This window comes from Hippoglossus stenolepis, chromosome 9 (assembly GCF_022539355.2).
Source record: "Hippoglossus stenolepis isolate QCI-W04-F060 chromosome 9, HSTE1.2, whole genome shotgun sequence".
NCBI lineage: Eukaryota > Metazoa > Chordata > Actinopteri > Pleuronectiformes > Pleuronectidae > Hippoglossus > Hippoglossus stenolepis.
Window position 1 is genome coordinate 26,918,482 of NC_061491.1, and position 22,482 is coordinate 26,940,963.

At 45.3% G+C, this 22,482-nt stretch overlaps 2 protein-coding genes across 2 annotated transcripts in view; both read left to right on the plus strand.

Moving 5' to 3' along the window:
• The window catches only part of cfap299 (cilia and flagella associated protein 299), a 65,579-nt gene extending 57,128 nt beyond the window's left edge, over positions 1-8,451 (plus strand). The window contains exons 5-6 of the mRNA XM_035166239.2: positions 5,308-5,437; positions 7,570-8,451. Coding sequence (XP_035022130.2) covers positions 5,308-5,437; positions 7,570-7,662 — 223 coding nt within the window. The 3' untranslated portion in view covers positions 7,663-8,451. The remainder of the gene's footprint in view (positions 1-5,307; positions 5,438-7,569) is intronic.
• A 3,170-nt stretch (positions 8,452-11,621) lies between these two features.
• Positions 11,622-19,466, plus strand: bmp3 (bone morphogenetic protein 3). The gene is made up of 3 exons (XM_035166729.2): positions 11,622-12,320; positions 13,572-14,494; positions 16,886-19,466. Exons 1-3 carry the CDS (start codon positions 11,948-11,950, stop codon positions 17,075-17,077), a joined length of 1,488 nt encoding a protein of 495 aa, XP_035022620.2. The 5' UTR covers positions 11,622-11,947; the 3' UTR covers positions 17,078-19,466.
• The last annotated feature ends 3,016 nt before the right edge of the window (positions 19,467-22,482 follow it).

The following is a 22,482-nucleotide window of genomic DNA, read 5'->3' on the forward strand; positions in this document are numbered from 1 at the left end:
CACGGTGCACGTGCCAAACGGCCACGGTGAATGCATAGGGAGCGAGGAACCGGTACTGGGAGCACTGGTCATTGTTTCCACCAAATCCAGGTTCTCACACTTTTTACTGGTCCATGTGTCTGGGTGTGGTGCCATCCAGCTGCAGGAGCTTTTCTTTGTGACCGAGTGTGCGCCGGCCGTGCAGTCAGTCGCCCCGGTGACAGTTCATATGGGACAGCGAGGGGGGTGGATCCAATAAACACATCCAAGAAGCGTATGAACGACATTCTCTGCATCGCTTCAACAACAAAACAAAACCCCCAAAAAAACGTTTTACACTTTCCGTCCGTCTGTTTCATGTTCAGTGTTAAAATATATCTCACATCTGTCCCGTTCCTCCAGCAAGAGTAAGCGGTTCACCGTGGAATAAAAGTGGTTGACCAAAGAAATGTTAATTGTTGTGTGGCCTTTCGGTATAAATAGTCACTGAAACGCTGTCGGATCTAATTCACAAAGAGAGGAAGTATGCGTACGTCTGAGAGCAAGCCTCAGACAATATAATTTTCCTGAGTTTTAAGGGAAGAAACCTCAATTTGTATTTCATAATTGGGGCATTGCAGCAGTCTATTCTCAAACTGCCTCACTCAGCTCTGTCGGGGGAAAAAGTGCCCGACTCCTCGTCCTATCAAACCGTATAATTTAATGCATCGGTGTATTTCTCCAGACTTGTACCATTCAGAGGAATCCAGTGCATGTGTTCCCTGGAGAGGAAGATTACTCATGTCACATGTTCCCAAATTCTTTCTATTTTATGCTAGTTTTAAAAAACATGACCTTACTATAATGTGTTAAGGATTAGGGACGTGAAGGGGTGAGCGTTTGTTATCTACTCTCCTAGCTTGAGTTAGTATAAGAAGAGAGAAATGAGGAATGTACGAGAGGAATCTGGAACCAGTTGTCGAGCCCAAAGAAACCAGTCGGGTTAGCTCATCTTCAGAGCTGATTGTTCCCATGAGCAGTGTTTCCCCTCGCTGGTAGTTCAGTGTTTTGTTGGTTATTGTTGGATTCTTAAAAACTCACTGAAGTTCATAGGTAGAAAATGTGTGTAACAGCGTATTTATGCAAAAGTGGTGCGTCCTTGTCAACTTTTCATCTTTTCCTCGTACATCCACAGCTCTGGTTCTTCCAGACCTGAGCTTCATTGAGTTTCAACTGCTGAGTGTGCACATCCTAAAACGGTGTATTTGAAACCCCAGGACGTCGTCAAGCCTCCACAGCTCAACCACCAACTTTATCTCTCAGCGGCTGGATGCAGTGGTGTGGTTGTCGGGGGTCTTTGGTTATTTTTGGCCGCTGTGACGTTTGTCTAACAAACTCTGGTGCAGATGAAACAACTGACCCAAGAGAAAGCTAAAGTTCAAACCAGGTTACGACTTATTTGAGATAAGTCAGAATCCAGTTTCAAGTCAAAGTCTCGAGTGAATTATCAAGTAATTCCAGACAAGTCAGAGTCGTCCTTCCAAGTCAGGTCTCAAGTCATTTGAGACAAAGTCAGTCCAGACAAGTGTAAGTCAGGTCATTAGAGACATGTCCATGTTCGATGTCAAGTTAACGTCGTGGACACAAGACTTAAATAACTTTAACTGTCACTGAAAGTCTCAATCTAAGCCCCGGGAGGAAGTTTATAAAATAAAATAACCCATCAAGTCTTTCAGGTCTGAATGCAAAGTGTTGTATCATTTCAAACTTTCCTGTTTGTGTTTTACGTAGTTCACACCACTTCATTTCTTATTTTATACGAATCTCATTCATCACATTTTCATTTAGTATCTTTAATGTCTCTGTTCAGCACTTGAGTCCGTGTTTGTTATCTTGAAATATGGTCCATAAATACTTCTCCCAGGAGTTGAACCTGGGTCTGTGTCAGCATATTCAGTCCTGGTGCAGGTCTCCAGAGGCCGACATGGATCTAGATCCCTTCTCATTACTCTGAATAGCTGTCTTTGAGAATATGACAGGTGACCAATCCAGGAAAAACCAAGCAGCGAGCAGTAAAATCAGTAGCTCTTGTTATTGGCTGGAACAGCTGGCTCTTTTCACAGCTATTTAAAAACCTGACCATTCTGCAAAAAAATATCTATTTGCATTTCTAACGTTTTTGCAGCAGGTTTCTCTGAGTTTTGGAAAAGCCACATGAGGACGTTTTCATTTGTCTTTCACTATTTGTTTGCTTGTTTATTTCTAGGAGGCTTCGTTAATATGTTGCTGTTAAAAATACATTTTCACAGGTTTCATGAGCCAGTGGAAGAGCAGCAAACACCTCGACGCTACCAAACAGACAAAAGTTTCAAAGGCTGCACACGTCTCAAAGTGTAAATGTGACTTTCTAGATGTGTTCCACAGAGCGGCTCGTTAGTTCATCACGTGTCGGCTCCAGTAGAACAGCACAGCAAGTGGCACGTTATCTGCAGAACGTCGGAACCACTCCGTTGTGTTACGCTCTCATATATTTACAACCTGCTGCTGCAGCTTCAGTCCATTCAAACCCCCGACACTCTTCCAAAAGTTACACTGAGCCTTCTCCCCGAGGTCCAACTTTGTTTCTTGGACCGCAAACGGCTGCTGGGGAATCACCGGGTCCCGTGACAGCAACTTTCAGTGCCTCAGTGTGCGACATGTGGAGTTTGTACTAGTGATGTGTGCAGCTAATGATGAGAACCTCTGGAAATGGACAGTACTGTCTTGGCAGTGAAGCTTTTTAAAACACACGGGGTTATTTATTACTTCTAACTTGCTACAGCAGCGTTCAACTCCGTTACCACAGTTGTGTTGTTGATCATTTGTTGTTGGGCCTTCGAAGAAATAAATCAGGGTTTAGAACAATAAATGAACAAGTTGTCTAAACCAAAGAAGAATGTTTCACATTAACCGGATGAATTCCCACCAGACGGAGCGGTGAAGCTGAATCCGGCCTCGTTGGTGTAGATTTTTGTATTTTCTGCACAAAGTTAAACCCGTTTTTGAGAATCGTGTCTTTTTGGTTTTTCTTCTTTTCAAGCCTGGCTCGTCGTCTCGGCTGAATCCAACCTGAGCGTAGGAACAATGCACCATTCAACACCGTGAGATGTTTTCAATTCCCAAACAGCCTCATTGTATTTCACATCAACACAAAGGGAAGATCTGCCAATTTTATGGCTCGGGAATGTCAAACTGATATGGATCTTTTTCTTTTTTTCCACACGCAGCTTCCTCTCTGCATTTGATCAGCGACTTGGCAGCAATTTACAAAACCCGACCGTGAAGTGAAACGTCGACGAATCACGCCGTCAAATTGATGCACTTTAAATGCATTAATATTGTCTTGATTCTCTTTGACTCGGTCAAAACCTCGGACACTGTTTCTCCGCTTTATCAAAAATAACAGAAAACCTAATAGGAGAGCAGGAATCCAATCGGATGCTGTAAATTAATCGGCCATTTATTTTGGAATTCAAGCCTTTCTTCGGTTTCAGTCGCTTATTAGCCACAGCTTTGCTTTAATGCTCGGCTTGGTGAACTCCAACACACGGCGCCCTCCAGATCAAATTAGAAACAGACTTGTACCTTCTCCGTCTCTGGCTGAAGACACGTCGCTCTGCGGGTTGCTTCTCCTCTCTCCTCTGCAAAGCAAAGGTCTCCTGTAACCTGCTGTTGAATATTGATGCGATAACGACGGCCGCGTAACGCTCTGCAGTCCGTGAAGTTTTCCTTCCTCCGCGCAAACACGCAAAAGTCATGACCTCAGTGTGGAGCTCGTGTGTTGATTTAAAGCCTCATGCTATGTGGGGTTGTTCTAAAAAAAAAAAAAACAGAAAACCACATGTCCTGCAGCACCAGGTATTTCCACGTTTTTTAAAGTGTATATTCTTTATCCTTATTATTTAAATAAGGGACATCATGTTCGTTGTAGCTTGTATCATTCTATGTGCAGATCAAATGTCATTAACTCCTATTTTTAATCCCAAACAAAGGTTAAAACATAACCTTATGAAGTCACTTTTCTGTTTACGACCGGGGATCTGCATTCGTCTTTAAAAATCTGTGACAATTAGTGTTTGCCTTTAGGTGTCTGGGCTCAGCCTCAGAGAGGAATTCACACATCCGAGTTCAGAGTGGAATTGCGGCTCCTTCACATCAAGAAGAGACAGTTGTGGTTGTTAGAGCATTTAGCCGGGATGCCTCATGGGCGCCTTCCAGTGGAGGTTCACCAGCCACCCGCAACAGGAAGGAGAGGGGGGGGTTACATATCCTATCTGACCTGGGAACTCCTCGGGATCCTCCAGGACGAGCTGGAAAACGTGGCTGGGGGGGGGACGTATGGGATATCCTACAAGGCCGGTTACCTTCGTGACCCAAGCTCCAGATACTGGAAGACGATGGATGGTTGTATCGATCTTTCTTTTTGTTATATTGCGATTGTGCGACTGGCCAAGAGAAAACAAAACAATTCCCCCTGCGTCCATCATGCGGATTTATGACCATATTTACCCAGTGAATCCTAAACAGCTCTGAAGACACGATATGGATCCATAGACTCTAAATGAGCTGCGGTATCGATGTGCCGCCGATGCACCCGCTTGACCAATGGCACGTCAGTCTCAGCCGTCAATCGTGAAATGACAAATTAAACCAAACTTGACATAAAGTCTGTTAAATTCATTTGGCATGTATTCTGACTTTTTTATTTCGGTCGATGTCCCGTCTGCCAACATGTAGGAGGTGAGGTTTACACTGCGGCCAGCCACCGGGGGGTGCAATCTCGAGGCGTCTTTATTGGAGAGCTGTTACGTTGTCCATCTTTATATAAAGTCCATGCGTGCACCACAAAGGGCCAGAGGAGCAGACAGTAAGGTGCAATATACGTTGGTTTTCCTGGTTCACATAGAAGCTCATGTGAAGCCGACTTATTTTCAACACTTTTTTTATTCGACAACAAAACAGTACAACCACACCCGCAGCACTCCCCCACCACGGCTGAATTCTATGGGTTGCTTCCTTTCATTGAAACACGAGGGTTTCACATGTGTCTCTCTGAAGCAATGTCTGCGGGGGGGGGCCCACGACAGCAAAAATAAACCAAACGGTCTGGGAACCGCAGCCAATGCATCACACATGTCTGAATCAAAATGGCTGAGTTTAATCTTTCCAAGTATTTCCCTCACAAACAACTCTGGTCCCTGAAGGAGGTGTCTGACCCCTTCGCTCTTTGAAAGCTCCAACAATGTCTCCACCTGAGTCCCCTCATGATAACCGTTATCTGTCTTTTACCGTTATCTGTCTTTTCCACAGCTTCTACAACTGGAAGACACAGGTGTCCGTGTCCAACTCCAGCCCCAACTTCGAGGCGCTGTATGAAGACCCCAACGGCCTCCTCTTCAAGAACAAGAGGGACAAAAAGATCCTGAACGTGGACCCCTCGGTAGGTTTGTTGTTGTTGTTGCTCTTCTTGTTGTTTTTTTGGCCCTGGGGGTGGGGGCGACACATGGTCCCTGCTAATTACTCAGTTCACCTGTTCCACAGCAGTAAAACTGTCCCGGGGAAGCAGAAAGAGGAAAAAACCCTCTTTTCAAATCCTCCAGGAATAACTTTGAACTTTATTTTGAACTCAGGTGACTAACCTGCCGCGTGCCCACAACTTCCTGTTTGTTTGATAAGGCCTGAGACCTTCTGTTGCTTTCCGTGCCCCCAGCTTCTCCCTCGCCGTCGACTAGAATAAACGCTGAAACACTTAAAATTGTTATTTTTCTCTCTGCCAACTTCAATAATTACCTACTTTTTTAGAGCCTTAATTGACCCCAGATATCAGAGTCTTACTCTGCAAGGGGAAACAGTTGCAGGGAGAAGCCGAGAGAGACAGAAAACCAGTGGGAGGGAAAGATATTTGCTTTCCACCTGCACAAAGAACGGAGGATCAAGGGGTCGAGACAGGTGCTTCCTCCGCGCTCTGCGTCTGACAGGGGCCCTGGAAGAATGACGGCTGACAGACTGTTTTTTTTTCCTCTCCAGTTTCCCTCTTCGCTGGGGGTAGGGGAGGTAGTTGTTGGGGCCGAAACTATTTTGAAATTGCCGACGGAGCTGTGGGGACTGCGTTTTTGAGGCCAATCGCCAAAATGGCAGCACAGTGTTCTAGCTGCGGTCGAGCACCGCCCCTGACCAGGCTGTCTATTAAAAACACAAGAGGAGGCATCGGAAGCCAGACACAGCAAACCGCCCCAGAACCCAGCTCGGCTCGGCTCAGCCCACGTTGGCTCGGCGTCGAGCAGCGCGGAACCATCCGGCGTTTAACCCACCGTGAGCTCACTCGCTGCTGCTCATGTGGCCGCGGCTCCGCAGAGGAAGCTTCCAAAATCAAGGCTCCCATCAACTCACTTTTGGGTGGTTTTGTTTGTTTTGCTGCCTCTGTCATACCGTGACCGCTTCAACAGTGGTGGGGGGGGGGGGTTGTCATATTTTATTTATGACAATGGCTCGATTTAATCTAAGCAAAAGCAGAAAGGGCCGTTTGAAGAAGAGAGAGAGAGAGAGGGCCACTTAGATCACGCTGGTTTTGGTTTCCTCTTATCATTTAGTTCACCCGGCCATTCCCATTTCCTTCTGACTCTTTTTATTGGTCTATTTTTACTGACGCTCGTTTGAACTCGCGGAGGAAGACGGCCTCACTTATTAGGACACCCACAAGTGCGTTTGAGGTAAAAGTGTAAATTGAGTGTAGTGGCTGCCTATGGATCCACGCCCACTCCCAGCTTCTGACACACTTAGGGCCTAAATAAGCGCTGCCAGCTGGTTCGGGGCTTCTCATCTCGGCGGTGGGGCAGTGTCAGTTTGGACATTCAAAGTTACACTAAACATCTTTGCAAAAATTAACACTGTCAAGTTGAGCTGCATCTGGCTTCCCCCCCTTTAATATCCCTGCTATAAATGGACGTGTCAGAAATCTGTGGTTCTCTCTATCTCAGCCTGCTTCGAGAGATCGTTTTATATTAACGTTAAATTGTTCTGCGTTAAGGAAGAAGTGTCACAGTTCCGACCACAGACTGTAAATATAGATGTGATATGATGGCTCCTTAAAGTGAAGCCAGTGCCCTGATCGCCCCCTGGTGGCTGGCTTCTGTATAGGCCTCCTCCATGTTCGCAGAAAGGTCAAAGTGCACGTTAAATACGTTTTCTGTCACTTTAAATAGTTCTTATCCCGATGACGTTTGTTCAAGTGTCGCAGCGTATGAAAAACCCTTCGTAACGAACTGTAGGTTAGAGTGAAATCCATTTAGCGCCCCCCTGCCCTGTCATCGTCTAAATCTACTTAATGCTGCTTTAACAAACCTCACATGTGTGTTCCGACTGAAAATGAAGCTGATTTTACAGGAAATGCGAAGGTTTCATAAGCTAAATAAGAGAAAGGACTTTACTGTCCTGCTCAGTTGTGACAGGATCAGTCCTGAAGTTAGAGCTGTGATTAAAATGCACGCATGCAGCCACACTGGTGGATAAACACGTCCAAACAACTGATTTACAACTGACACTAACTGCCTCTGCCTCTGTGCTGGTTTCCAGTCTGGACCTGGTGAGGACTCCAGCAGGACATTCCTCCAGTCGGACCTCCACGGCCATGTCGTCATCTACGACCACAACATCAGAACGGTCTGAGCTTCAGAGGCCGCTGCCGACACGTCCGTACATATGGCTCGTATCGGAGAGCGCTGGAAGCCTCTAATTTGACTGAGTTGCTGTAGTTGCACCATCATTTACAAACTGTTCCTCTCATATCATGCGTGCCATCTGGGTGGAGGTGCTGCAGTAAAAAAGTGACTTGAAACGGAGGATTCCCAGAGGAAGAAGTGGGCGGACTCGTGTGACAACTTCAATGTTTCCCTGGCAAATAACTGGAGATTTTACCTCAGTGTGATCTAATTCGGCTCCAAAATAAACCAATCAAATCAATTTTGTTTGTATTTCACTCAGACGATATTAGTGCGGACCAGGTTCGGCTCAGTTTGTTCGGCCGTCCCTGAGCCGGAGTCTGAGTCGGGGGCCAGGAACCTGCTCAGGGACCCCGGGCTCCTTCCACGGTTGGGCCTGGCATGTTTTGGGCTGTTTGTCTAAACAAATTAGAGGCGTAAGAGCTTTGAAAGATGATGGGGGGTTGCTTTTATGTCCTCCCCCAGGCTGCGGTAGCTCCAATTGGACTGGAAGAATGGGTAATGGGCTTAAAGCATTCCGCATGTTCCCAGATGCAGGGCACACGTTACAGGACATCAAAGCGCTCCGTCATTTGCATATCAGTCATTCACTGTGACAGTTTTCAGAGGAAGACCACGGCTTCTTCGGAAATGATTGAGGAAGAGTTTGAGCCGCTGATTCACTTTTATTTCTGTATTTGATTTGATTCTTCTGAAACATCTGTTCCACCACGAATAAAATGATCCGTCAAACAAATTACAGGACTCTTGTTATCTGTTTATAAAAGAATTTAAAAATAAACTTTTCCATTAAGTCACAAAGAGACATCCTGCACGTGTCCCTGATGTGTGGGGACATTTATGTAAAGTTCAAATACAGTTTACACTTCATGGGGAAGAAGTGGAAATATTCTTTTACTCCTGCTCTCAGGTTCCACTCAGGCTGCGACACACATCAGCTTTTTAATCAGTGATACACGGTTAAATGAAAAGTGTTGGATTTCTCGATGCATCAAACAAAATCTCTTTCTATCTTTAAAATTAAAGTTTTATTTAGGGAGATATGCTCGTTTGCTTTCTGAGAATTCACATGTTCCTGCCCAAGAGGAAACTAACCAAGATCCGACCTGAACGTGATGGAGTCTGGTTTTTGGGTCATATCCCGATTTACGTGTTACCCTGACACGCGTGGTTATGCATCTTTTCCCTGACATGTGCAGTGTGAAAAATCTGCATCTTGAAAACAAGCTGAATCATCTCACCTTTCCAGAAGTAACCAGATCTACCTGAGATTCACAAATTAACACTTTTTCATTTAATTCATCTACTTGGCTGTTTAACGCTTCTTCCACTGAACTAACTGCCTCCTATTTGAATCTTAATATTAACAAAAGGCACAAAGAGTGGTGTTGATATTTATTTTTCACCAAACCCTGAATAAAAGAGCAAACTGATGAGCTTCTCCCTTTAAACTTTAGTCTGAGAACAAGTCTCAGGAAGAAGCTTGTGCTCCAAATGTCACCGGAAACTCAATCCTCCAACAGGAGCTATTCCTTCAAACTGAAGTCGAGGCAGCCAATATGAATTTGCCCTCTTCCTCCTCGTGCCTCTTTCTGCTGAACTTTAATCCTGAGAGTTACAGGGTTTAAACAAACGAGTGGATTTGTCTCTGAGCCACACAGACACCAGAGCCTCGGTCCACGGGCTGCATCTGTTTGTGTGCTTTCACTGCATGGACCCGAAACCTCATTGGAACAATATGTGGGGGATCCGGGTTCTGGGTCTGAGAGACTTTGAGGGACCGGGGGTCTGGTTTGGGCTTTTCTTAGTTAGTGGGTTTCTGCTTTTTGTTTTTTGTTTTGTAAAGAAGATATGAGCTCTGTATTTGGGGGGATGATGATGATGATGATGATGAGGGTGAAGAAGATGAAGAACCTTTTTGAAGTAAACAAAATAAACATGACTGTCGGGGTGAAAAGTTGAGGACTTTCAAAATTGACTCGATGTTTGTACGTCTTGAAATGTATATGTTTTAAATGTATGTTGCGGCCTTTGTGATCAAATGGAATCAAAAACAAACTGGTTCGTCTTCACCATTGTTCCAACGAAACCAACTGGACCAACCAGGATTAGAGGCACATTCAAATCTGAGGGGAAGGATTATGTTGGGAATCTCATTTCCTCAAGGCGAGGACCAACGACCCGGCCGCCCGATTATCTCACTATCTGCCCTGCTTTGTTTTTTTTTTGTGTGTGTGTCCGAAATAAGGACCCAAACTGGCCGGGTGGCAATTGATCATCTCCACCTCGTCCACGCCTGTTTCAAGTTGAGAGGCCTCAGCTCTTTCCCGTGTGTCCTGGTGACAGCGATCTCTGCTCTTTCCAAACACCACCGACCGTTCGAAATGAACTTCACAGGCCACTTTGTTTATGTGCCTCACCTCTGGAAGAGCAAACCTCACCGGGGACAGATCACGCGTCTGTAAACTGTCGTGATTTCACAATAAAAGCTCATTTGAATGGTCTTCATCCCTCTTCATTTCTTTTACTGCACTCTCAAGCTGTCAGTGTTCAAACCGGAGCGTGGCTTTTATTAGTTTGAGGCCGGACTCGCTGCTAATACACACAACGTGAGGTCGAGCGGTGGATCCAGACTCAACTGGGCCCTCGACAGTAGAATCTGTATTTATTCAGGTTTTAACACAAAAGTCTCGTTCTGCATCAAACCAAACGTGATGTGGAAAAAGGTGTAATTTTGTTTTTGTAGCAAATTTTAAAACACAGTATCACCTCAGTTTGTTGGTTTATTTGCCGGAGTGTGAGATGTAAAACCTGATGTAAATTAATATGTAAGAATCATTTCAAATTCACCGTTACTCCGTATTAATAAGAATCTTCCAGCCCCAAAATCTAGCTCACAGATTCGGCATATTCACAATCTGTAGGTGATATGTGCAATCTGATTATTGATATGACCGTCTCATCGTAGTGTTTAATGAGTGACGCTCTCTCACATCTTCAAAATGTCGAGGCCTCGTGTTCAAACTCATACAGACATTTGAAAAGATGAACTTTCTTTAATTCATGAAAAACATGAACAACTCAAGTTTATCTCATATTTCTGGTTTATGGGCAACAGGTGGAAAGAAGAGTTCACTGACTGACTGACTGACTGATTGATTGATTGATTATTCAGCAGATTGTTATGCTTCCAGCTGACGTCACTTCTGATGGTTCTCCTGCCCCCCACCCCCAGTTGAAGGGGTTAAATCCGTTCACGTGTTGACTGCTTCGACGGACATGGATTGCTAATATTATTGCCATCAGATGTCCAAGGGCGAGGAAACGTCCTAATCATTTCCTCCCGAGCGCCCCTGAAAGAGAAGCCCGGTGGCGGGGGGGGACGTCGGCCGGGTGGGGTGTTTAAACCCCGCCTGTATGGGCTGTTTTCGGGGTGGGGGGGCTGCTGGTGGCGGCGGGGAGACAGTACAGCATCCGGATCGGACCGCGATGGTACAGGATGCGTGTGCTTAACTCCATTGAACAGAACTAAATAGAGGAGAGAGCCTTTAATGCCGACAATAAGCCGCCTCATTCAGCCGCGCGGCCCAGACGCACAGCGCTGCGGAGCGGACATTACGCGCGGGGGGGGGCTGGAGCTCAGCGGCTGGAGTCACCTCAGTGAAACGGCGGAATGTCCCTTTAATGAAAAGTTAGAATCAGGTCGAGAGTTAAGTGGAAAACAGCCTCGTCCAGGTCGTGATAAGATGATTTGTCCTCAGGCTGAATGTGCGTAAAAGTATCTCGAACAGGAAACTCTCCTCTCTCTCTCTCTCTCTCCCTCTCTCCCTCCCTCTCCCTGCGTGCGTGCGTGTGTGTGCGTGTGACAGAGAGGGGTGGAGGAGGGGGGGGGAGAGGAATACCCAGCTGGTCCCACAAGCCCTATAATACCAAGCACAACATGCTTTACCTTCAATGAAAGCTGAGACGGGGGCACGGTTGACTGCTGGTCCCGAACTCAGAGCAGAGCTCGTCTACAAAACCAAGAGCGTCGCTGTTCCTGCAGCTCACTTCTCCCACATCTGCTCTGCGGGACTTTTTATCTTCCACTGCGCGTTCACATCTGCAACTTTATCTACTGCAGCTTGGATAGCGCTGCCACTCTCTCCCCCGCGCGGCTCCATCCCCTCCTCGCTGGGCCCGGTGTCAGAGGTGATGGTACCACGCTCTCACGGAGGACCGCTCCTCAGGTGATGGTCTTTTTGGAGATAGGCACCACTTCTGGAAACGCTCTCGCTCTTCCACAACTGTCGTTTCCCCCCCGTCGTTGTCTTCGCTTTGGCTCGAGCATGGCTCTGTACTCTCGGTTTGTGGTCGTGCTGCTTTACGGATGGAGTTATCTGTGCGTTGGATACTGCGCGATGCTGAAGACTGACACTGTCCCAGAGAGGCGAAAGGTGGATTTTACGCATTCGGAGGATAACAAGCATCAGGCACAGGAGGAGCAGGAGCTGCTTTTACAGGATACAATGACGGAACACATGCAGATGCTTTACGCGAAGTACAACCGGGCTGGATTTCCCTTCAAGGACGGAAACACTGTCCGCAGCTTCAAAGCGCACTGGGGTACGTATCCAAACTTTTACGCATGATTACAACAATGGAATTCTGCCAGTCTGGAAATCTAGAATGCATTAATTTCGTAATGAATTAGTATTGGAAGTTATAAGTGGATCTGCTGACGTCTCTTTCTGCCTTGGTCAGAGTGGATTTTACGCATATTTCAAGTGCACCGAGTTTAGTTTCTTCGTGGAGCGTGTGCGTAATTCAGCCAAAGTTTTAAAAAGATCGATGCATTTGATTAAGAACATGTTTAAAATCCTGATTTAGGTTTAAAATGTAAGAAAAACAGAAAGTGGTGCCATGTACGTGCCATTACGCGCAGCTGAAACTGAAATCCACCTGTTGATCCAGTCGTGGAAATGTGATCAACCTGTTCAGCCTCCTCCCTGCGACACAAACACAGATTCCTCATCACATCTCTGCGTGTAACACAACATCGTTTGCGGACACAATTGTTTTCACGCCTTTGAGATTTCACTGTCACGTCGTCTAGACGGATTCGTCCCTGGAGCCACATCTGGCCGCTGCTCGGTCTCACTGCGCCGAGCTGCTGCGTCCGACGCGCGTTCACACGAGGTTTCTGCAGGAACTCATAGAAAAACTGTGAATTACCGAGAAGCTGCGCTGTGTCATTATCACTTGGACGCGGACTCTGTTCAAAACGACCGGATTCCACTCGTGGGGTCAAAGATTAGTGGATTATACTGCCTCCTATCGACTGGTGGATGTATAGCACAGCACTTAAAGAGTCAGTTCAGCCAAATTACAAACATTCATGGATGTGTTTTACTTTTATCCCTCGGGAAATAAGCTCCATAATAGCTTTGGTTTTATTTGGTCAGGTTTTGAGATTTCTTTATATTACAATGAATATGAATTTCTAATTTCTTCAACAATTTTTCTTTCTATATTTAAATATCGTCCCAGTTACTTCGGATGTTCCACATTTTTACTGTTTTTGAAGTCTTTTGAAGTCTAAATATATATGTTATAAAAGATTAAGCTGATAAATGTGTGGATTGCCTTTAAACCAAATTTTTGATTTCTTAATTTCACAAATAAAACAAAAAACACTTTCCTCTTCCATGGCAAAAATCTCAGACTCACATATCTCATAACTGGAGTTAATAAAAACGTTTTTTAGATATATGCTACATATTTTGTGTGAACTGATACTTTTAGTTTTCAAATGTACACATTATGATGAATACAGGAGAAGTAATGGTTTGTTTCTTGTCTTCACTAAACGCACAGGGACCATAAACAAGAAGCAGCTGCAGATTTTCAACCTCACCTCCCTCACCAAGTCCGAAGACGTTCTGTCGGCCACTCTTCACTATTACATCGGAGACCTTCAGAACGGCACCCACGGCTGCTCCAGGACCAAGAGCTGCGGCCGCCACGGGCCCCGCAGACACAGCCACGTCCACATGGTCGTCTGGAGCTTCGCCTCCGTGGACAACAACATGAGGACGCTCGGACAGTTTCGAATCAACGTGTCCACCCTCTACAGGGACTTCATATCCTGGCAGTGGAAGGACATCACTCGTGTGGTGAACCAGGCCAAGCATCACGACGAGCTGCTCATCGGCATCGACGTGGCCTCACAGGGGCCCCAGCCGTGGAAGAAGCTGCTGTCAGACCGCTCGCCCTACATCCTGGTCTACGCCAACGACTCGGCCATTTCAGAACCCGAGAGTGTGGTCGCCACCCTGCAGAGACACCACTCAGTGGGGGGGGAGGGCCCCGTCTCACAGGGGCCCCATAAGCTGGGCCTACGTGAGCGAAACCACACCGAGCAAGCCGAACAGCTCCGACACAAGCGCTCGGTGAACGTTCTGCTGCCGCTGCAAAACAACGAGCTCCCCGGTCCCGAGTATCCGTACGAGACGACCGGCTGGGACGAGACTAGTCCGTACGAACCTTTCGAGAACAAGCAGGCCCGCCGGCCACGCAAAAAGACGCGCAAGAATCAGCGGCACAAGATGCCCCTGCTGCAGTTCGACGAGCAGACCATCAAGAAGGCGCGGAAGAAGCAGTGGATCGAGCCCAGGAACTGCGCACGCAGGTACCTGAAGGTGGACTTCGCTGACATCGGGTGGAGCGAATGGATAATATCGCCAAAGTCGTTTGACGCCTACTACTGCTCAGGGTCCTGCCAGTTCCCCATGCCCAAGGTGAGAATCACAACTGCAGAGACGATCGATGCCACTAGAGGTTTAGAGACAAATCTTAGATACACAACATTATGATTATTTCATCTGATGTTAGTCCAGTTTAGGTTTTTCTGGTAATTTCTGGATCATTTTACTTCGTCTGGCCTCTAAATCACTTTTTGGTTGATCTTTGGTTTCGTCTCTTCAAAGCCAAAAGATTATAAATTGTAGATCAAGAGCATTTCGACTAAAACTCCTGATTGTATTTTGTCGTTTCTCGTTTCGTGCGGTCGGCTGCTCATGATGTAAAACAGAACCGTCCACGCTGAGCCCTCGGTGCATCTATCGGTCCCTTGTTTACTGTTGCTCTTACTGTTCTGTATTATGTTGATTTGGAAAACGTTTACATCAGAAGTCGGGGACGCCTGCTTCAGATTATAAATGATAATGTCAAAGAAACTGACAGAAATGTTTGCCATCTGCTCCCAGCCTCCGCTGCCAAGGTAAACTGGACCCAGTGGTGGAACTGCACGTTCTTCTTCGTGCTTTCTTCTTCTGCAGCGCATCTGAGGAATTAAGATCTTCGGAGATATGCACCCGAGTTAAATTTAATAAAAAAATAATATTAGTCCAAGACATACCGCGCTAAACATGCACTTAAACTGGTCGAAACCCCAGGTGATGTAATCTGAGTGGGTTTGTACCAAAAACCTGAAAAACAGTCGTGTTCAGATATACAACTTCCTGAGGAGCAGGTGGCCGACCTCAACATCAAGAATCTATAAAAGTTTATCACCGCACTCGAGGGGGAAACCAGCAGCGACCTTGAAGGAGAAACCTCGAGCAGTTCATGCTTTTATTAAAACGTTCTCCTCCGATCGGACAACGCAACGCACACTCCGACACGTTTCACAGAACTCGTGTGAAGAAGTGAGAGAAACGAAGGAACCGGGCCGACGTGGAACCTCAGCTCCTCTGGCGGCTCGCGGCCCCCCCGCTGACAAGATAACATCACAGGTATTTTAAACATGGCCGGAATGCTTGGGTTTCCATCCACTTAATTCATTACCTCGGAGTCACCGGCCCTTTGTAGCTGGATGTAATTAGTCCCAGAAGTGGAGCCCGGGGCCCGAGGCGAATCCCCCCACCCCACCCTCCTCCTGAAGGGTTTGCCGCTCAGTCAGTCCGAGATCCTGTGATGTTCCTGCTCCTTTGTCAGCTCCGAGCCTCAGATGCTGCCGAACAGCTGCTGTTAGAAGCCGCTCTGCCGACAGGTTATTGTGTCGCGTGGGAGGAGTCTCGTCACGACGCCGCTGACGAGGTGACGAACACGCGTGGGAACCGCGAGCGGCAGATCTGCCTGCAGCCGCACGTGGGACTCACCGGACGATATCCAGTCTAAACGTGTGTGCGTCACCGGATCTGATACACAAATGAAGTGTGAGAGCTGTGAGATGTTGTAAAAACGCAGATGGAAAATTCAACCATCGTTTTTATCGGTTGTAATAAAAACGTACTCGCAGCAGTAATTACCCATCGCTGCAGCAAAGTCACACAAGGTCAGACACTCCGACCAGAAGCATCTCCCTCGTTTTACAAGAGAACTAAATGTGTGCGTGCACAACAACAAAGTCCTTCAAACCAGAACCAGGAACTATAAACTATGACAGATGATAATTACACTGCTCGGTTTCTTTCTCTCTTCCAAATAACGCTGCTCTCTGGGATCGGGCCGATGAACTCGAGTGATAGCGGGAGGAGCGATGGACAGAACTCTGGAAATAAGACGTTTTAAACCTTCACTTTAATGAACAATAATTACACACTTGTGCAAAATGATCAGGAATTAGAGTGAACTACTGATCAGTATCACAGGGAAACAAGTGATTGGCTCCATCAGGGGGATTTTACAAACCAACATTATTGTAGCTGCTTATTACCGCTAACATTATATTTTCATTGCTGCCTGTTTTTTCTGTTTCTATTTATCAGGATTATGCAAAAAATACAGAGCAGATTTTGTTGGAAATTGGTGGAAGGGTCGGAAATGAGCGAAGGAAGAACTCAGTCACTTTCGGAGCTGATTCGATTAAGGGGACGGAACCAGGATTGTTTTTCTCTTTCTGTAACTTTGCAACTTTTTGCAACTTTTCTAAACGTCCATAAAAATCTTGCAATATTAAAGAAAGTGAAAATAAATAACTAGATCCGCCCCCTGAACTTGACCTGCAGCACAATGTGCTGGTTTCTTTCCTGACCCACATCCCATCTGGTAGTTTTTACATCATCCTGCCAACAAACAAATACAGATAGAAACATAACCTCTGTGATCAAAGTAGCTGCTGATCCAGATGTGGTCAATCAGCCCTGGTATCCCTGATTATTGATGTTTGATCCCTGTTGTGTCTTCAGGCTCTGAAGCCGTCGAACCACGCCACCATCCAGAGCATAGTGCGGGCGGTGGGCGTCGTCCCGGGCATCCCTGAGCCGTGCTGCGTCCCGGAGAAGATGTCCTCCCTCAGCATCCTGTTCTTCGACGAGGACAAGAACGTGGTGCTGAAGGTCTACCCCAACATGACTGTGGACTCCTGCGCCTGTAGATAGTTTATTTGTTTTTTTCAATGTCTCGTTCCTTCGAAGCTTGTTCACGTCAAACTTATGTCACACAGAAAAAGAAACAAACATCAACACATGCAGCCAAGCGAAACTCTCTCCTCCCGTCTCTTCAGTCCCACTCCCTCACCGGCGCCCACTGAACACGACTTCCCTTTTGCACTGGAGGAGAGCACTGCCTGTTGTCCCAGGCGAAGAGGAGACGGCTGCGTTCACGGGGAAGGGACGGACCGCGCGACTTCATCCTCGAGGAAGACAAACTGGAAACGGGAAAAAAGTCAAGTCTCCACGCTCCCACCTCGCCACTGTTCATCCTGTCGTCTCTATCGAGAGCCGCTTGAACCACAGACTCACTCTCAAGACATGAAAACACAGAACGAGGCACAGACCCACGGACAGAGGAGGAAGGACCTGATACTCGTGGAGGGCGGAGGGGAGGGTCACCCTCGTCTTCCTCTTCTTCACAGCTCGACTTTGCTCATTACCACAAGGTCCCCTCTGCTCGCACTTGCATGGTTTTCGTTACTATGTGTCTGTATTTATGTCTGTACTATCACTGTGTTATTCACTATATGAGACGTTATCGTGTAATTATTGGCTTGGCTGCTATAGAGAGATATATTAGATTCCAAAGCCAGAGTTGTGACGCGGCCGGTAGGAAGCCTCACACGCGTTCAGATCACGGCTCCCTCATCTTCAGAGTTTCTTCTACTGGAAGGACGAAGCTACATTTCATCTGTGGTTCTTCATTAACACTTTTTCTTTTTGAGGAGACCCATAATTCCATTGCTTTGCCCGAGAAAATGTTCAAGCTTTACTAGAGTTAGTTTTGAAAGATAAAGGGATGAAACATATCAGAAGGAGGAACTGGTAGATTGAATAAGTGTAGAACCGACTCGATGACACGTGTGTGGAGTCAAACGTGTCGGGGGTGATTCGTTCGGAAAGAAAATCAAATAAGTCACGAGACTTAGCAAACGTCGAGGATTCAACCAACGAGCCCGACTTCTTTTATTCTTCTTTTTTTGGGGCATCGTTAAGATAATGTTTAAAACTATGTGTCGTCTTTACAGCATCGAATGGCGTTTATTAAGAAAAAGCTATCGTAAACTCCCAGAATGCCTCTGGAAACGTGTTCATGTCTAATCTGGTCTCTAGAAACCTCAGCATCACGGCAATATTCAGCGCTGGTCTGGAATCAGTTTGGTTTTAAACTATTTACATTTAAAAGTGCCTGGATTGTTTTTAAAAGGTTAAAAAAGCTCCACCACATTCTCCCAAAATGTCTCATAAGTAAAAAACCAAATGCAACAAACATGACATGTGATATAATGAATGATCAGTGAGAGTTGGGTCACATGAGCCTTTACTGTTATTGTATTATGTGGATTTTACATACATTTTACAGGGGGTTGCATCAACTTGGAACAACAGGCGTCAGAGTTCAAGGAACCAAATATTTATTCAGAGCTAATTAAAAGTAAAAAAATATAGCAGCATCATGTTTTCTATACACTTGTACATTGTCTTTGTATATAGCTCTCTACGCTGATGACGCTCTATTGTACCTCTGAGGTGGAAGTGCCTTGAGAACCAGTGGATCTCTGCTGGGATCCACCGTCCCAGCAGAGAGGGGGAACTGAGCTCAGTTTGCAGAAGTCACAGGAGGCAGCTGAGGTTGTTTTTTTCACGGTACAGAACACGTCGTCTACGGCTTAGATCTTATTCTCGATGGTCGTCGGTGGAATTTATTCTAAAATGTATTTCAAATAATTCACTATTTTGGTATTTTCAGAGACATTTATTTTGTGTCGATAGCTGAGGGCAGATTGTTTAACTTTATATATATTTTGTACTGACACTTTTTTTGTGCTTCCTACACCTTTGTGCCAACGCAGGTTTTTAGCAATGCATGGCTGTTGAAAGTGGCGCCCCCCTGTGGTCGCGACAGTCATGACCAGTTGTGTCGGGGGCCTGAACCCAGGTCTAAAGTTCGTAGTGCAGGTTTCAAACACGCGCACGTACACACTTCAAGTACACCAGCAGTTCGCGAGAGGTTTTTCTATTCCCCTGTTCAACCCTAACTTGTAAATGTTTTACTGTAGGTTTAAAAAAAATGCTTGTACAATAAGCTTCATAAAATATATTTGTATATGGAAATGACCTTTAACATGCATCTATTTATTTTCTGTATGTTGCATATCATGTGGAGGTGTGGTCTGGGAAACGGAGACTGGAGCCCTGACATGTTGATGCTCTTTATATCTGTGATGGACGTTAGTCGCTGCTGATGTGAAGGTGTGGTGAACTGTTTAAAGCCCCCGAGCTCCGACCCTCCTTACAAAGCATTCAAAGAAATGAATAAAAGTATGCAATAGTAAACACTGTATTTTGTGTGTTTCACGGGAATAGCAAATAATTCTAATGTCATTGAATGTGTGATGATTTAGCAAATAAATTATAAAGATTAATAAAAATCCCAGCGTGGCTACAGGAGCTGAAACGACACTGCAGCTGATCCAGGACGTGTTCAGGATGTACGACAGTTTTAAGAGCTGCTGCTACATCTGGACACAAGAGCATAGTTTCTTCTATTTCGACATAACATCCTTTCAAAGACAAAAAATAACTGAGCAACGTCAAACATATTGAATAAATAAACTTGATATCAGAACGGGACAAAACGTGTCTCGTGTGCAAAACGCCTCAAACGGGAAAGTTTGGCAGGAACACGGCACAAAACAAAAAACACAGAAACAAAGCAAAATATTCAAAGTTTATTTATCTCTCCCTTGGTTTCATTCTCCATATGTTACAAAATCAATATTTCTGAAATTTAATAGCAAAACTTGGACTCATTCGTCTATTTACATAACTGTTGGTCTGTAACTTTCACTTACGCTCAAAAAAGTCAACATTTACATCATGTAACTCGACAAACGCAGCATTTGTGTGGTAACTTATAGAAACTAATGCATTTGACCAATGTTACTCTTTTAAAAGCTAACAGACCTGGAAACATCTGAACATCTTCAAGGGATAAAAATATTCAGCAAACATGATTCTAAACACACGATGGGGCTTTAAACAGCTTGGTCACATGTCTGTGTTTGTAAAACTTTATTTAAAGTCACAGATTCACACACGTTAAGCATGTGTGTGTGTGAATATGACGCCAACGTTTTGACTAAAGAAAGTGAAATGACGTCGATGATGGACGTTTTATTTAAGTCAGCAGAAACCAACCTGGATGCAGAAATCAGATTGTGTTTTTTTTATGAAAAAACAGAAACACAGCTGTTTTTATAAGGCCACAGCGCGTCCACAGATTTCACACTGTACACACACACACACACACACACACACACACACACACACACACACACACACACACACACACACACACACACACACACACACACACACACACTCACACAGAATATATATAAGCTATGTGTGATATTTACAAAATTCCCTCACCCAGTTTTGAAGGTTTACATTAAGGAACACGCAGCCTGGATTGTATAAATTGTGTATTTTTGAAGATTGTGCTTTACAGTTTATTTACATATAGACACATGGGACATTTCCTTCAGTGTTTGAAAATTAAAAAATACATTAATGTCCACACAGGCTCCTGAGAATCTCCTCGTAGAAAACGCTGAAGGTTTCCTGCTTCGCTTTAAACACATGAGAACTGACGATGCTAACACTCTAACTGAAGAGGAGAAGGTGTTTGAGCTCTTGTGTGTGTGTGTGTGTGTGTGTGTGTGTGTGTGTGTGTGTGTGTGTGTGTGGAGGAGCTGTGAGGAAAACACCGACCAAGCTTCTGAGCACAAATTAAAATCCTGCTTGTGTTGCAGTATGTTGTGGTTCGAAGCCGCCCTTTGTTCTCCACCCGTATTTTATCTGCTGCCCACACACCTCCAATCCTCTGCAGCCATAAACAACCTGCAGACATCTAATCACCAGCTCCCCCCCCCCCAGCTCCTCAGCTGTGAGAAATAAAAGACTCTGCAGCTGCATCCCAAGTTTCCCCCGGCAGCCACATCTGGAGCCGTCGTGAGGGCCCAGAGAACAATAAACAGTTCGAGGTTTCTCTGGGAGATTATTAAATGGGTGCAGATTGATTAAGGAATGTAAAAACATAATAGTGTGAAATGAGACACTGATCTGCTTCGAGACTCGCTCCCTCCGCGGCAGAGACGAGATGAAGCTCACGCACACTTACACCTTCTGGCCCGGAGGTGGATTCACAAAGCTGAAGCTGCGACTTGTGACGCCTCCGACTTGGAAACTACTGTTTCTGCGACGAGACGGTTCGATAGTCTCGTACTCGATGGAGTTTGTTCATGTGTCGTTCACAAACGTTAACGTTAAACTTGGCGAGTTGGTTGGTGGAAGAATCCGAACCTGCGCTACTGATGAAGGTGAAACTCACAGTGTAATAAGATCAACGTTTCTGCTTGTTAACAATAACATTTATAGAACATTTGGGGATTTGTATGTGCAAGATCGTTGAAAAACAACATTACATCAACAAAAGTATCTTTGCAAAGGACGGGACTCAGCGATTATTGGTTTAAATTCTTTACGAAATTGATATCATCATAAATCTTGGTGGTTAGCCTGAGGCCTAACAAAGGATATTCAACCCAACCCATAGAGGGCGCCACAAATACCACATACATCTAACCTAAGTGATTATCCGGACCTGCTCTGGAAGACAAGTATGAACCAAAATCTAAAGTCCCATATTTCTGCAACATGTTGTTTTGTGCAACCTCTCATAACTCAAGATGCCTTTGAGCAACACTGATTTAACTCCCGGGCGACCTCTTGTGACGTCTCCTGAACACACACAGCAAGTCTCCTTCACATCTGATGAACGGGAGACACATGATGGAACCGTGAATGAAAGGCTCCATGAGGAAATAAGTGTGTGATTCATCAAACACAGACTTTAAAACAGAGTTTAACGAGCTGAAGGGACTTTGTTCATTTTAAGCCTGAAATCTGCTCATTGTTGGTCACAGATTGAATTCATGTCCATGGAGCTGCCGAGCCCAGAGGGGTTCGAACCCACGTGCTGCCGCTTGCAGGCATGATTACATATGTTCTTTCTACAGCTTTTATATTTATAGCCACACATATGCCCACAAATTAATATTATTAAATTATTATCCTTCATCTGGCCTGCGTCCCTCTCATGATTTTCAAGTTATAATAATGTCATTATTTTGTCAATAACCTGTGATTTAAAGTCTAAATAAATAAATAAAAATTCAAGTGTAGCAAATATTGATGCATGTGCCCTGAGGTGAAGCATTTTTCTTTTTCGTTCTATTCTTTTGTGAAGCGCTACCGCATCAATAACCTGATCTACACACTGAAAA

Coding starts and splice junctions, on each gene's coding strand:
- bmp3 (XM_035166729.2), top strand. CDS start 11,948: ATGGTCTTTTTGGAGATAGGCACCACTTCTGGAAACGCTCTCGCTCTT. Junction 12,321..13,571: donor CAGCTTCAAAGCGCACTGGG/GTACGTATCCAA, acceptor CTAAACGCACAG/GGACCATAAACAAGAAGCAG. Junction 14,495..16,885: donor GCCAGTTCCCCATGCCCAAG/GTGAGAATCACA, acceptor TTGTGTCTTCAG/GCTCTGAAGCCGTCGAACCA.